Raw genomic sequence first — 13,355 nt, forward strand, 5'->3', positions numbered from 1 at the left:
GGGGACTCTGTTATATTAGGTGGCTTAAAATAAACTCCTATTAGTATTTTATTATTGTTTTTGCCTCCATGTATTTCTACCTACAGTGACTCCACATGTTCATGTCCCTCACTTATATCTTCCCGGAGTGTGGGCTTTAGACAGGACTTAACATAAATACAGACCCCTCCCCCTCTCCAGTTTTGACAATCCTTTCTAAACAGACTCTAACCCTGTACGTTAACTGCCCAGTCATGGCTATTATCCAGCCATGTCTCAGTTATTCCCACTATGTCATAGTTCACCTCAGACATTAGTAATTGCAGTTCACTAGTTTTATTAGTCATGCTTCTTACATTAGACAAAAAACACACAGCCCTAACCCAAACACAAAAATGAAAAAATGATAAACATACTATTTCAGCTCAGCCTCATTCGAGTGCGAATTAACTGCAATACCAGACACAAACCATGAATAATAGTGGCACTGATATACATGAAGTAAAACAGACTTAACTTATCATATAAACCCCTTTGAACTATACATGAGCCATGTACTGTATGATGGGGAGAGAGTTACATGGAGAATTAATACAGAGCTTTGATGCATGTAGTCTGTTCACTTCAGCGGAAAAAAAACATTTTGATAAAAATTTTGTTTGCTAATGGATTAGTAATGTAATAATCATATTAACACCACAAGTTAAATTAACACAAATTCTGATACTTCTTTTACAGCTGTCTGCAAAATTCCTCCTGAACTTGACTTTGCAGTGGTGGAGGAAGAGTTTATCCACCAGGAGTATTTTGATATTGGATCAAGTGTGCAGTATAAATGCAGTCAAGGTTTTGTTCCTGTGACCAACAAGAATAATATTCTAACATGCCTCAGTAATATGGAATGGTCCCAGAATGAGATATTTTGCACACGTAAGTCTAGTCTGCATCTGTTATCGCAGTTGGCATGGAACCACTGTCAGCCAACAGATTTGATTTTGGCTAATCCAAAGGGCATTATCCTGGCAGTCCCTTGGTATATACCCTTTAAACCCTGTACAGGGATCTGGACTTCCCCACAGGGTAACCACCAGGCTGCTACCTCCTGGAGTAATCTATGTGTGATTGACAGCTGACCTACAGGAGTCACAAACACCACTGAAGAGTACCAATGGGTTAGGCAAAATCGTAGTCAGGGACAGGCCAACTGGCAAAGTATGCGCTATACTGTAAATGGACCAAGTTTGTACATGAGCAGACAAACAAATTCAGTAGACCTTTGCAGGTAATTTGCAAGCTAGAAAACCTAATGATCAGGCCCCCTACCACATCAGAAGGTGCCTTAAGTACCCTAGAGTTGCCAGCCATTGGCTCGTGAAGATTAGTCTATATACACGCTGGCCCTTTAAGAGGGAACATTCACATTCAGAGGGCATAAAAGGACAGGCCTTGTACTGGAATAAACTATAAGCTCTCTCAAACCATAGCATATTAACCCGGAAGTGACATGACTAAGGTATTAGTTAGACTGCTTGGATTTCCCTTAACCTTCTTGATCCCCATTGACGAATAAGAGCCAGACTCCAGATTCTGATTAATTCACTCACAGAAGCCGTTTTATTAAATAAATATACATAAAAAAACATGAATAACTTAACATTAACCCCCAATAACCTGAGTAAATGACGAGGGAAGTCCTAGAAGCTCAAATAAGATAAATTCACCAAAACAAACTGGCAACTCCATCTTGCCCCCAGCCAATGAACGCGAGCTTGGAGGCACCAACTGATGGACACCTAATACCTCAATTCCTGTTCACTGATGAGAGTACAGCCCCACCCGTGGGGACCCTCCTATTCTAAACTACCACCATATCCACCAACTTCTAGGACCTCCCACTGCCATCAACGCGCAACTTTAACCCACTTAAGTTTGCACGTCCCTCCACATTCTCAGGGCTATCTCAATACCACCCTGGATTCCCAAAGACCATAAATCAATTCCAACTGCATTAAGGTGCACACCATCTGCTCTCCAAAATTTGCCCACTCCTGCTTCCAGCTCCACATGCCGAATGGCGACCGCCCCATTCCTAGCCTCAAATCTACCAACCACCCAATTGACCTTAATATGAGCCTAATTTAACCTATCCACTGACCCCTCACCCCGCCAAGTCCGTCTCGGCACAATGTCCGACCACACCGTAGCCATGTTTGGAAACAAAGCCCATAACCTCAGGAGATCAAATTTGATGTCCCTAATTAGCTCCCTCAATGGCCGAGCCCCTAGATCATTACCCCCAACATGTAACACCAGAACGTCTGGAGGGCGATCTAAACGCACAAAGCGATGTACTTCCCGCAACACCCCACCCCACAGCATACCTCTAATCCCGAGTAAAACTGCCACATCCTGCTCGAAACACAGCTGCCGCCCGTTCGGTCTCACTTCTTCCCTTAATGCCCCCCAGAACACGAACGAGTGTCCCATTATCCGCACCAAGGCCACCTGCAGACCTATAAATAAACCACAAGACAAAACAAGCAATATTAACAAAAACTAATTCCTAACCAATTCACAATCTACCCAACCTCACATATGAGCGGAATCGAATGGATTCCTAATGCCCTATTTTTTAAATAATTTCCTCGCTCAATCCCAAACGCCTCCATCGCCGTTCCAATCCTGAAAGAGTGCCCTGAATAGCCCTCTGAATCAACCCCCAATACTCTCAAGCATCATTTGAAAATGGCTAGGAATTGAAACTGCGACAGGAATGATCCATCCACATGTCTCAGGAAAGGACCAGTCAACTTCCCACTCTCACCTCTGTAATCCCGCAAACACCTAATTGGACAAATAATACATCCTGGCACCTCAAACAACATCAACCGCCTTCTCCTGCCCTCACAGTCCGTCTTTGACTTACGAATGCGTATCTCCACCTGATCCACGCAAAAGTCGAAATCCTCCTAATGCAACCACCCAGCCTTACTGACAGTGCTACTTACCAATTCCCCCAACCGAAATGCTCCCAAAAATGCTATCGAGAAAGCCACCTTAAACAAACTGACCTCCCATTGTGACAGACAAATCGACCCCAACCTAGCACCAATGTCTACCAACACCTTAAAAGACACCGGCCTTCTAGCATCCTCAGACTGCTTCACTCTTCTCCAACCTCTTAAAACCTGCTTAACCAGAAATGTGTTTGTAACATCCGGAAGACTGCGCAAGCGAAAACCGAATGCTAATCCCGCTACACACCTATTTAACTGTGCCACTGACCATACTTCCTCCCTGACGTGACCTAAAAACAACAATAATGCAATTTCCCTGTCCACCTCCCTTGTTCCTAACTGCACACACCACCTCTCCCAAGTCTCCCATGCCTTACCATACGCAGCCCACTAACCATAACTCAATGATGCCCGAACAAGCCCCATTAACGTTCCTCCAAGATTACCCAAAGAAAAGCTGAACACTCCAACCCCTTTGCATCCGCTTCTGGCACCATTTGACGAAAACGCTCCAACTGTGAAAGAGAAAGGGCATCCGCAATACCATTAAAAACTCCCGGAACATGAACCACCACTATCCAAGCATTGATGGACAAGCATCTTAGCACTAAAAACAGCTTAAAGGGTTTCTACCACCAGAAATACCGTTATGTAGCTGACTGACATTAGCGATGCGCTAATGTCTGCACTACATAACAGTATGTTTGTTACATTTCTCCCTACAGCCGTTTTGGTAAAATACGGACTTTTATAATATGCTAATGAGCCTCTAGGTGCTATGTGGGCGTAAAATCAGCACCTTGAGGCTCCGTCTACTCACCTTTTATCCCACCCAGGTCCCCTGTTCTGCCCGCCCCGCTCCTCTTGATTGATATGACTGTTCGCAGCATCGTTGACGAAATCCTGCGCCTGCGTAGTTTACTTCTGTCTTCGACGCAGGCACAGTGAGTGAAGGCCGCTCTCCTAGTGCTAGCTTCCTCACTGTGACGTAGTCGGCGCAGGCGCAGTGAGGAATCCGGCACCAGGAGCGCATCATTCACTCACTGCACCTGCGCCGAAGACGCAGTGAACGGCGCAGGTGCGGGATTGCGCCAACGATACTGCAAACAGTCATATCAATCAAGAGGAGCGAGTCGGGCAGAACAGGGGACCTGGGCGGGATAAAGGGTGAGTAGACGGAGCCTCTAGGTGCTGAATTTACATAGCACCTAGAGGCTCATTAGCATATTATAAAAGTCCTTATTTTACCAAAAGGGCTGCAGGGAGAAATGTAACAAACATACTGTTATATAGTGCTGACATTAGCGCATCGCTAATGTCAGTCAGCTACATAACAGTAATTCTGGTGGTAGAAACCCTTTAACAACCGGGGGGGACAATGCAGACAAACTATTAATTGCCTGCACTACACCCAGATTGTCACAATGGAACTGAACCTTCTTATTTGCAAATCTATCTTCTCACAACACAACCGCCAAAACAATTGGAAAAAGCTCTAAAAGCGCCAAATTTCTTACCCATCCTTTAGTCACCCAAGAGTCAGGCCACCGGCCCGCACACCATTGCCCATGGCAGTATACCTCGAAACCTATCCCCCCGGCCGTGTCATAAAAAAGCTCAAAATCAAACTTTTTAACCGCTTCACCTATAACCAACGTCCTCCCATTGTAGACCTCCAGAAACCCTGCCCAAACATCCAAATCCCCCCACAACTCTTTACCCAGCCGAATAAAATGATGTGGTTCCTTGACCCCCGATGTCGCAGAAGCCAAACGCTGGCAAAAAATGCGCCCCATCGGCATAATCCTACATGCAAAATTAAGTGTACCCAACAGGGATTGTAAATCCCTCAACCAAATTTTTGCCGTCCTTTTTGCCTTACTGACTTCCAAACGCAAGTTTATCAATTTGTCCTCCGGCAACCTGCATTCCATTTTAACCGTGTCGATCACAATGCCAAAAAAGCACAATTTGGTCGTAGGCCCCTCTGTCTTATCCACCGCCAATGGCACCCCGAACTCCCTAAAAACCGACGGCACACTGTGCAACAACAACGAAGATACCCACGACCCCGCCGGGCCCAGACACAAAAAGTCGTCTAAGAAATGAATAACTTAAGCACAACTGGACACTTCCACTATTACCCATTCCAGGAACAAACAGAATGTCTCGAAATAGGCGCAAGATAATGAGCACCCCATGGGCAAATACCTATCCACGAAATAACCCCCCCAAAAAAAAAAAAAAACAAGTGCAGACTCTGGATGAATCGGTAGCAAGTGAAACGCCGCCTCAATATTGGTCTTTGCTAATAATGTACCCAACTTCCTAACCCAAGCCATTCCTCTGCCTTAATTGTTCGTCGTACCTAAGCCAGCCCGTACCCCAGTAAACACGGTACGCCTCCCCTTTCGCATCCATATAACAGAACAGCGCCAAACAAAATTCTGGCTTCTTTTCCCCAATGACGCTGGCCAAAATTGCAAACGCCTGCAACAAATTTGCAAATGTCCATGGGATGAAGCGATACCGCCGCTTTTCCTTGTCCTCTTTTTTTACCTTCATCTTTCTTTCCCTTATCCAAATTAAATCTCTCCAAAGGAAGTAGGGAAAAATTTCCACATACTCCCCTTTCCAAATCCTCTCCCTAACCTCCTGTTTCAAGTGCGCACTCAACAGACCCTCGAAACACACATACAATTCACCCTTTGCTGCGTTGTCCACTTTAAGCCTGTCATCCTCTCCCCCTAGCTGCATCTGTACTGACACGGACGCCCCTGACCTACTAGCTGAACCCACATCAGACACCCCACTCCCAGGACCCACTCCCCAAGCCGGAAGCGGCGACGCTGCCCCAGCCCCTAAACCCGACAACCACCCTGCCAATCCGCCCAAAACCCTGTCCCAGACCCCTTTCCACTTCACCCAGATGTACCACTCCCCCTACAACCCCTGGACAGCTAAGTAAAGAAAGAAGAGGACCCCATGAGATCTCACCAGGCAGCACGGGCGCTGTGTAACCCGTAGCCGCTGATCCTGTATCCCGCCGCTCCTGGTCAACGTCATCACGGTCCCCTGGACATACAGGGAGTGCAGAATTATTAGGCAAGTTGTATTTTTGAGGATTAATTTTATTATTGAACAACAACCATGTTCTCAATGAACCCAAAAAACTCATTAATATCAAAGCTGAATATTTTTGGAAGTAGTTTTTAGTTTGTTTTTAGTTTTAGCTATTTTAGGGGGATATCTGTGTGTGCAGGTGACTATTACTGTGCATAATTATTAGGCAACTTAACAAAAAACCAATATATACCCATTTCAATTATTTATTTTTACCAGTGAAACCAATATAACATCTCAACATTCACAAATATACATTTCTGACATTCAAAAACAAAACAAAACAAATCAGTGACCAATATAGCCACCTTTCTTTGCAAGGACACTCAAAAGCCTGCCATCCATGGATTCTGTCAGTGTTTTGATCTGTTCACCATCAACATTGCGTGCAGCAGCAACCACAGCCTCCCAGACACTGTTCAGAGAGGTGTACTGTTTTCCCTCCTTGTAAATCTCACATTTGATGATGGACCACAGGTTCTCAATGGGGTTCAGATCAGGTGAACAAGGAGGCCATGTCATTAGATTTTCTTCTTTTATACCCTTTCTTGCCAGCCACGCTCTGGAGTACTTGGACGCATGTGATGGAGCATTGTCCTGCATGAAAATCATGTTTTTCTTGAAGGATGCAGACTTCTTCCAGTACCACTGCTTGAAGAAGGTGTCTTCCAGAAACTGGCAGTAGGACTGGGAGTTGAGCTTGACTCCATCCTCAACCCGAAAAGGCCCCACAAGCTCATCTTTGATGATACCAGCCCAAACCAGTACTCCACCTCCACCTTGCTGGCGTCTGAGTCGGACTGGAGCTCTCTGCCCTTTACCAATCCAGCCACGGGCCCATCCATCTGGCCCATCAAGACTCACTCTCATTTCATCAGTCCATAAAACCTTAGAAAAATCAGTCTTGAGATATTTCTTGGCCCAGTCTTGACGTTTCAGCTTGTGTGTCTTGTTCAGTGGTGGTCGTCTTTCAGCCTTTCTTACCTTGGCCATGTCTCTGAGTATTGCACACCTTGTGCTTTTGGGCACTCCAGTTATGTTGCAGCTCTGAAATATGGCCAAACTGGTGGCAAGTGGCATCTTGGCAGCTGCACGCTTGACTTTTCTCAGTTCATGGGCAGTTATTTTGCGCCTTGGTTTTTCCACACGCTTCTTGCGACCCTGTTGACTATTTTGAATGAAACGCTTGATTGTTCGATGATCACGCTTCAGAAGCTTTGCAATTTTAAGAGTGCTGCATCCCTCTGCAAGATCTCACTATTTTTGACTTTTCTGAGCCTGTCAAGTCCTTCTTTTGACCCATTTTGCCAAAGGAAAGGAAGTTGCCTAATAATTATGCACACCTAATATAGGGTGTTGATGTCATTAGACCACAGCCCTTCTCATTACAGAGATGCACATCACCTAATATGCTTAATTGGTAGTAGGCTTTCGAGCCTATACAGCTTAGAGTAAGACAACATGCATAAAGAGGATGATGTGGTCAAAATACTCATTTGCCTAATAATTCTGCACGCAGTGTACTTTCAACGCTGACCCTGTAGTCCAGACTCACAGATTCTTGTCCACTAGCAACGCTGCTGCTCCTTTCTAAGATGGCTCCTGCCACGTGGGGGGCGTGGCCTTCTTCATCATCCCGGACAGCTTGGGGCCTGTGCATAGCCCTGGAAACCTCCTGCACAGCCCGTTCTCCGGCATAACTGCTCCCTTACCGAGTGGACCTCCCAGAAGAGGGACACCTGGGAGGATCCACGGACCCTGGTCCTGATCTCGAAGCGCATGCTGCAGAGAGTGGGGGAGGGGAGGAAACTCCCCGCTCTGCTCTGGGTCCCGCCTGCTGCATAGGATTTCTCCCACGGCGGGAGCATCTTACCGAAACCTGCTGTGCCGCTCCCCACCGTGGAGGGTCCCTGGGAGGGCTCCGCAATCGGCGCCGGACCCGAGGGTTTTCATCAGGGCTCAAGCGCGCTGGCGGTCTAGCCTCTTCATCAGGGATCTCCATTGCCATTGGGGCTCCCGGCAGCAGGCCTAACTGCTCCCTCAGCCAGCCGGGTCCCCTTGCCTCTGCCTCCATTCTAATCGGGGCCAGCATCTCCTCCACAGACAGGGTAAGTGCAGTTTACAGTTTCATTTCTAGCTAGAAAATGGCACCTAACTCTGCCTCACTCCCCCTTTTTAGTACCTCCCACCACACACCCCAGTTACCCTATCAACTCTCTCCACCTCCCAGCTACTGGGCAATTAACCCTTTAACTTCCTGACTCATGCTGGCCTCATGCTGGCCTCCCCTCAGCTCCGCCCCAGTCCGGGCTCACTGACCTCTAATATCAGTGGACAGACAAGCATAAAGGGATTGACAAGTTCATTTTAATTGTGTATATTGATTGCAGAAACTGAAGTTTTTGTGTTTAGTTGTCAAGATTATATTTGTTTTAGAAAATTCAAGCAAATCTGGGTCCTCATATAAATTAGAAAACTAAACTCTAGAACCTGATTATTTCCTATATAATTATCTCATTGACTGCTTTTTTGTAGCTTCTCAGTGTTTTTCTGTTACATGTTGATATTGAAATATTTTCCATGTACAAATTCTGATAAATAGTCAAATCATAAATATTGCTTTCTTTTTTTATCACAGAAGCCCCATCATGTGGGGATCCAGAAGATATAGATCATGGACAGAAGCAGTATGAAAACGTCTTGGTTGGTTCAAGAGTCATCTACACTTGTAATCCAGGGTACGTTTATGTGTGAGATGTCAGAAGCATTATTTACACATTTTTTAGTTTCCTACTTTTCGTTTGTTTAAAGTACTGTATCTTTGAAATGTTCATGCCAGGAGACACTGGACCATCATTAGTTTGAATCAGGATTATGTTACTGTCTAAAATTAATAATGCGTATGGATAGAACAATAGTTACATGATAGATTGGCTCATGGCAACTCTTCCATATTGTGTAATTACTTTCTGCCAGAATGGTTGCACCAGAACAAAATCGGTATACAAACAAAACTGTAATTTGAACTAACAAATAAGTAATTTTCTAATTAATTTTATGTTATATACCAAAAGCCAATGTAGTCAGAAATATTAACCCTTTTCAGGACATAGGATCTTTAGTGACTCAAAGCCTGAACAAAACATATTGTACATTCCTTTACTTAGTTAAATCTCTTTTGAACTGCCATGCATTGATTAAAGGGGATAGCCTCATCTGGATATTTATAGCATATCCAAAGGATATACCAGAAATGTCTTATAGGTGTGGATCCCATCTCTGGGACCTGCATCTGTGTCTAGAGCTGGGCCTTGTCTTGCACTGCTGAGAATAGAGATGTCAGAATACAGGTGTAGCAGGGGTAACACACACACTCTTAACTCAAATTTCTTAACTCATCGCGTTATCTTGAAACAAAAGCCATTAAAAAGCAATTGCTTAACGCATTTAGTTGCATTTAGTTTAGATAAGGCTACTTTCACACTAGTGTTGTTTGAATCCGGCGTTCAATGCCGTCACCGGAACTGCCCGCTGGATCTGGAAAAACGTGTGAAAACGGATTACATTTGAATCCTGATTAGGATTTTGATCACAATGAAAAAATGAATTGGGAAAAAACGGATCCGCCATTTATGGACTTTAACTTTTTTCCCACATTTTTCGGGTTTAACATGCAAAAGCCGGATCCGGTTTGACGGAACACACGGCGCCGGATCTGATGTTAATGCAAAAAGAGGGAAAAAGGCCGGATCAGTCAAAGTGTTCCGGATTTTTGGCCGTAGGTAAAAATACAACATGCTACGGTTTTCTGAAAAGCCTGATCAGTCAAAAAGACTGAACTGAAGACATCCTGATGCATCCTGAATTCGGATTACTCTCTATTCAGAATGCATGGGGATAAAACTGATCAGTTTTTTTCCGGATTTGAGCCCTTAGGACGGAACTCAGCGCCGGAAAAGAAAAACTCTAGTGTGAAAGTACCCTAACATGTCTCATAAAGCATGTGTGTTAACCCTGCTACATCCGTACTTACGTGGCTCTATCCTTTCACTTCTATGGGAAGCAAGCAGGGGCATACATAGAAGTCACTGGTCCCCATAGCAAGAATCTAAATTGCGCCCCCATGTCACATTCATAGCCCCTCCCACTACATGTTCCTGGCCAGCAGTGTACTGATATGTGAGGTATATATTACAGCTCATACCTCACATATCAGTATGCTGCTGTATATACATACTACAGGGAGTGCAGAATTATTAGGAAAATGAGTATTTTGACCACATCATCCTCTTTATGCATGTTGTCTTACTCCAAGCTGTATAGGCTCGAAAGCCTACTACCAATTAAGCATATTAGGTGATGTGCATCTCTGTAATGAGAAGGGGTGTGGTCTAATGACATCAACACCCTATATCAGGTGTGCATAATTATTAGGCAACTTCCTTTCCTTTGGCAAAATGGGTCAAAAGAAGGACTTGACAGGCTCAGAAAAGTCAAAAATAGTGAGATATCTTGCAGAGGGATGCAGCACTCTTAAAATTGCAAAGCTTCTGAAGCCTGATCATCGAACAATCAAGCGTTTCATTCAAAATAGTCGACAGGGTCGCAAGAAGCGTGTGGAAAAACCAAGGCGCAAAATAACTGCCCATGAACTGAGAAAAGTCAAGCGTGCAGCTGCCAAGATGCCACTTGCCACCAGTTTGGCCATATTTCAGAGCTGCAACATCACTGGAGTGCCCAAAAGCACAAGGTGTGCAATACTCAGAGACATGGCCAAGGTAAGAAAGGCTGAAAGACGACCACCACTGAACAAGACACACAAGCTGAAACGTCAAGACTGGGCCAAGAAATATCTCAAGACTGATTTTTCTAAGGTTTTATGGACTGATGAAATGAGAGTGCGTCTTGATGGGCCAGATGGATGGGCCCGTGGCTGGATTGGTAAAGGGCAGAGAGCTCCAGTCCGACTCAGACGCCAGCAAGGTGGAGGTGGAGTACTGGTTTGGGCTGGTATCATCAAAGATGAGCTTGTGGGGCCTTTTCGGGTAGAGGATGGAGTCAAGCTCAACTCCCAGTCCTACTGCCAGTTTCTGGAAGACACCTTCTTCAAGCAGTGGTACAGGAAGAAGTCTGCATCCTTCAAGAAAAACATGATTTTCATGCAGGACAATGCTCCATCACACGCGTCCAAGTACTCCACAGCGTGGCTGGCAAGAAAGGGTATAAAAGAAGAAAATCTAATGACATGGCCTCCTTGTTCACCTGATCTGAACCCCATTGAGAACCTGTGGTCCATCATCAAATGTGAGATTTACAAGGAGGGAAAACAGTACACCTCTCTGAACAGTGTCTGGGAGGCTGTGGTTGCTGCTGCACGCAATGTTGATGGTAAACAGATCAAAACACTGACAGAATCCATGGATGGCAGGCTTTTGAGTGTCCTTGCAAAGAAAGGTGGCTATATTGGTCACTGATTTGTTTTTGTTTTGTTTTTGAATGTCAGAAATGTATATTTGTGAATGTTGAGATGTTATATTGGTTTCACTGGTAAAAATAAATAATTGAAATGGGTATATATTGGTTTTTTGTTAAGTTGCCTAATAATTATGCACAGTAATAGTCACCTGCACACACAGATATCCCCCTAAAATAGCTAAAACTAAAAACAAACTAAAAACTACTTCCAAAAATATTCAGCTTTGATATTAAGTTGAGATATTGAGTTTTTTGGGTTCATTGAGAACATGGTTGTTGTTCAATAATAAAATTAATCCTCAAAAATACAACTTGCCTAATAATTATGCACTCCCTGTATATATCTGCACACACTGCATCTATTATACCTTGTATCTCACATATCAGTATACTACATACCTGTGTCCACTACATCTATTATGCCTCGTACCTCACATATCAGTACACTGCTAGATATACTACATACCCATGTCCACTGCATCTATAATACTGTGTAATAGATGCAGTGTGTGTGTGTGTGTGTGTGTGTGTATATATATTTATATATATATAAATATATGTGTACTGATTTGAGAACTACAAGAGGTATAATATATGCAATGGTTAAAGATATTTGGGGGCAGTTATATATTATGGTTATTGTGTGAGGTACCGTAGAGAAGCAGTGTGTGTGTGTGTGTGTGTATGTATGTTTGTGTATATATATATATTAGTGAGATATGAGTAAAATTACTAAGAGGTCATAAACACTTATTTAGGCCACATTCTTATCAGTAAGAAAATAACTAAGCAATAATGAGTGTTTATAAGGTCAGAGAGCAGAGATAACGAGCCCATCAGCTAGCTGTTTGATGGAGCAGAGAGAAAATTCAGATTCTGCAAGTAAAACATATCAGCTCTGTACAGAGAAAAGTACTCCACATTTTTAATAAAGACCAATTGAAAATATGATTTTAACTCATAATAAGTACAATGCACTAATAAAAAAAATTGCCCCCAAAGGTGTACATAGTATTTAAGTCATTTGCTACTTTGCTACTACGCAAAGCCAGCAACTACCTACTTTAGTGCACTTGGAAGGGTTAAAGGGAATCTGTCAGCTCCAAAACACCACTTAAACTAATTGAAGCAGTGTATAGTGTAAGTGGCGTCTGGTTATGTGATTATTATTTTTTTTATCTTTATACTCTCTTGTAGTGATGGACAAACATCTGCCGGGACGGTTCGCAAACGTGATCGCGCGAATGCGATCAAATGTTCGCGAACCGCAAGTTCGTGGCGGGTCCAATCATTTTTCAGGCGAACCTGAAAAACCTTCAGCTCATATTTGCAGCCAAGAAATAATTACTAGAAGTGCACAAATAGTCCCACAACATGGACAGTGACATACCAGATGTATTATTCGAATTTGCGATCTCCATTCATTATTTTTTTTTATGCAAAATATCGGCAATATAATTTTCTCGTACACGCATGCGCAAATGCACTATACAGTACCCAAATGCACTATAAAGAAAGTATATTGGTATATAACACCCCGCTTCAATCAGTTTTTTTTGGGGGCGACTGGTATATCACACCAGTAGAAATTATTTGTTCCAATAACGCTTGTCCCTCTATATACCTGCAGTATCGCAGCAGAACCACACACGACTGCCGCACAATACAAATGCACTATAATATACTTTCTAACATAGAAAGTATATGATAACATTGTACACGGAAGGCAATCCATTAGAATATACATAAAGATAAAACGTA

General features: G+C 43.7%; 1 protein-coding gene across 5 annotated transcripts in view; it reads left to right on the plus strand.

The window, feature by feature from the left end:
* Window positions 1-13,355, plus strand: part of LOC120995068 (C4b-binding protein alpha chain-like) — a 694,048-nt gene that overhangs the window by 223,968 nt on the left and 456,725 nt on the right. For all 5 annotated transcript variants that reach the window (XM_040424045.1, XM_040424047.1, XM_040424046.1 and 2 more), the window contains 2 exons: window positions 718-909; window positions 8,758-8,857. In XM_040424045.1, the coding sequence (XP_040279979.1) occupies window positions 718-909; window positions 8,758-8,857 (292 nt within the window). The remainder of the gene's footprint in view (window positions 1-717; window positions 910-8,757; window positions 8,858-13,355) is intronic.

Source organism: Bufo bufo, chromosome 3, assembly GCF_905171765.1.
Source record: "Bufo bufo chromosome 3, aBufBuf1.1, whole genome shotgun sequence".
Taxonomy (NCBI): domain Eukaryota; kingdom Metazoa; phylum Chordata; class Amphibia; order Anura; family Bufonidae; genus Bufo; species Bufo bufo.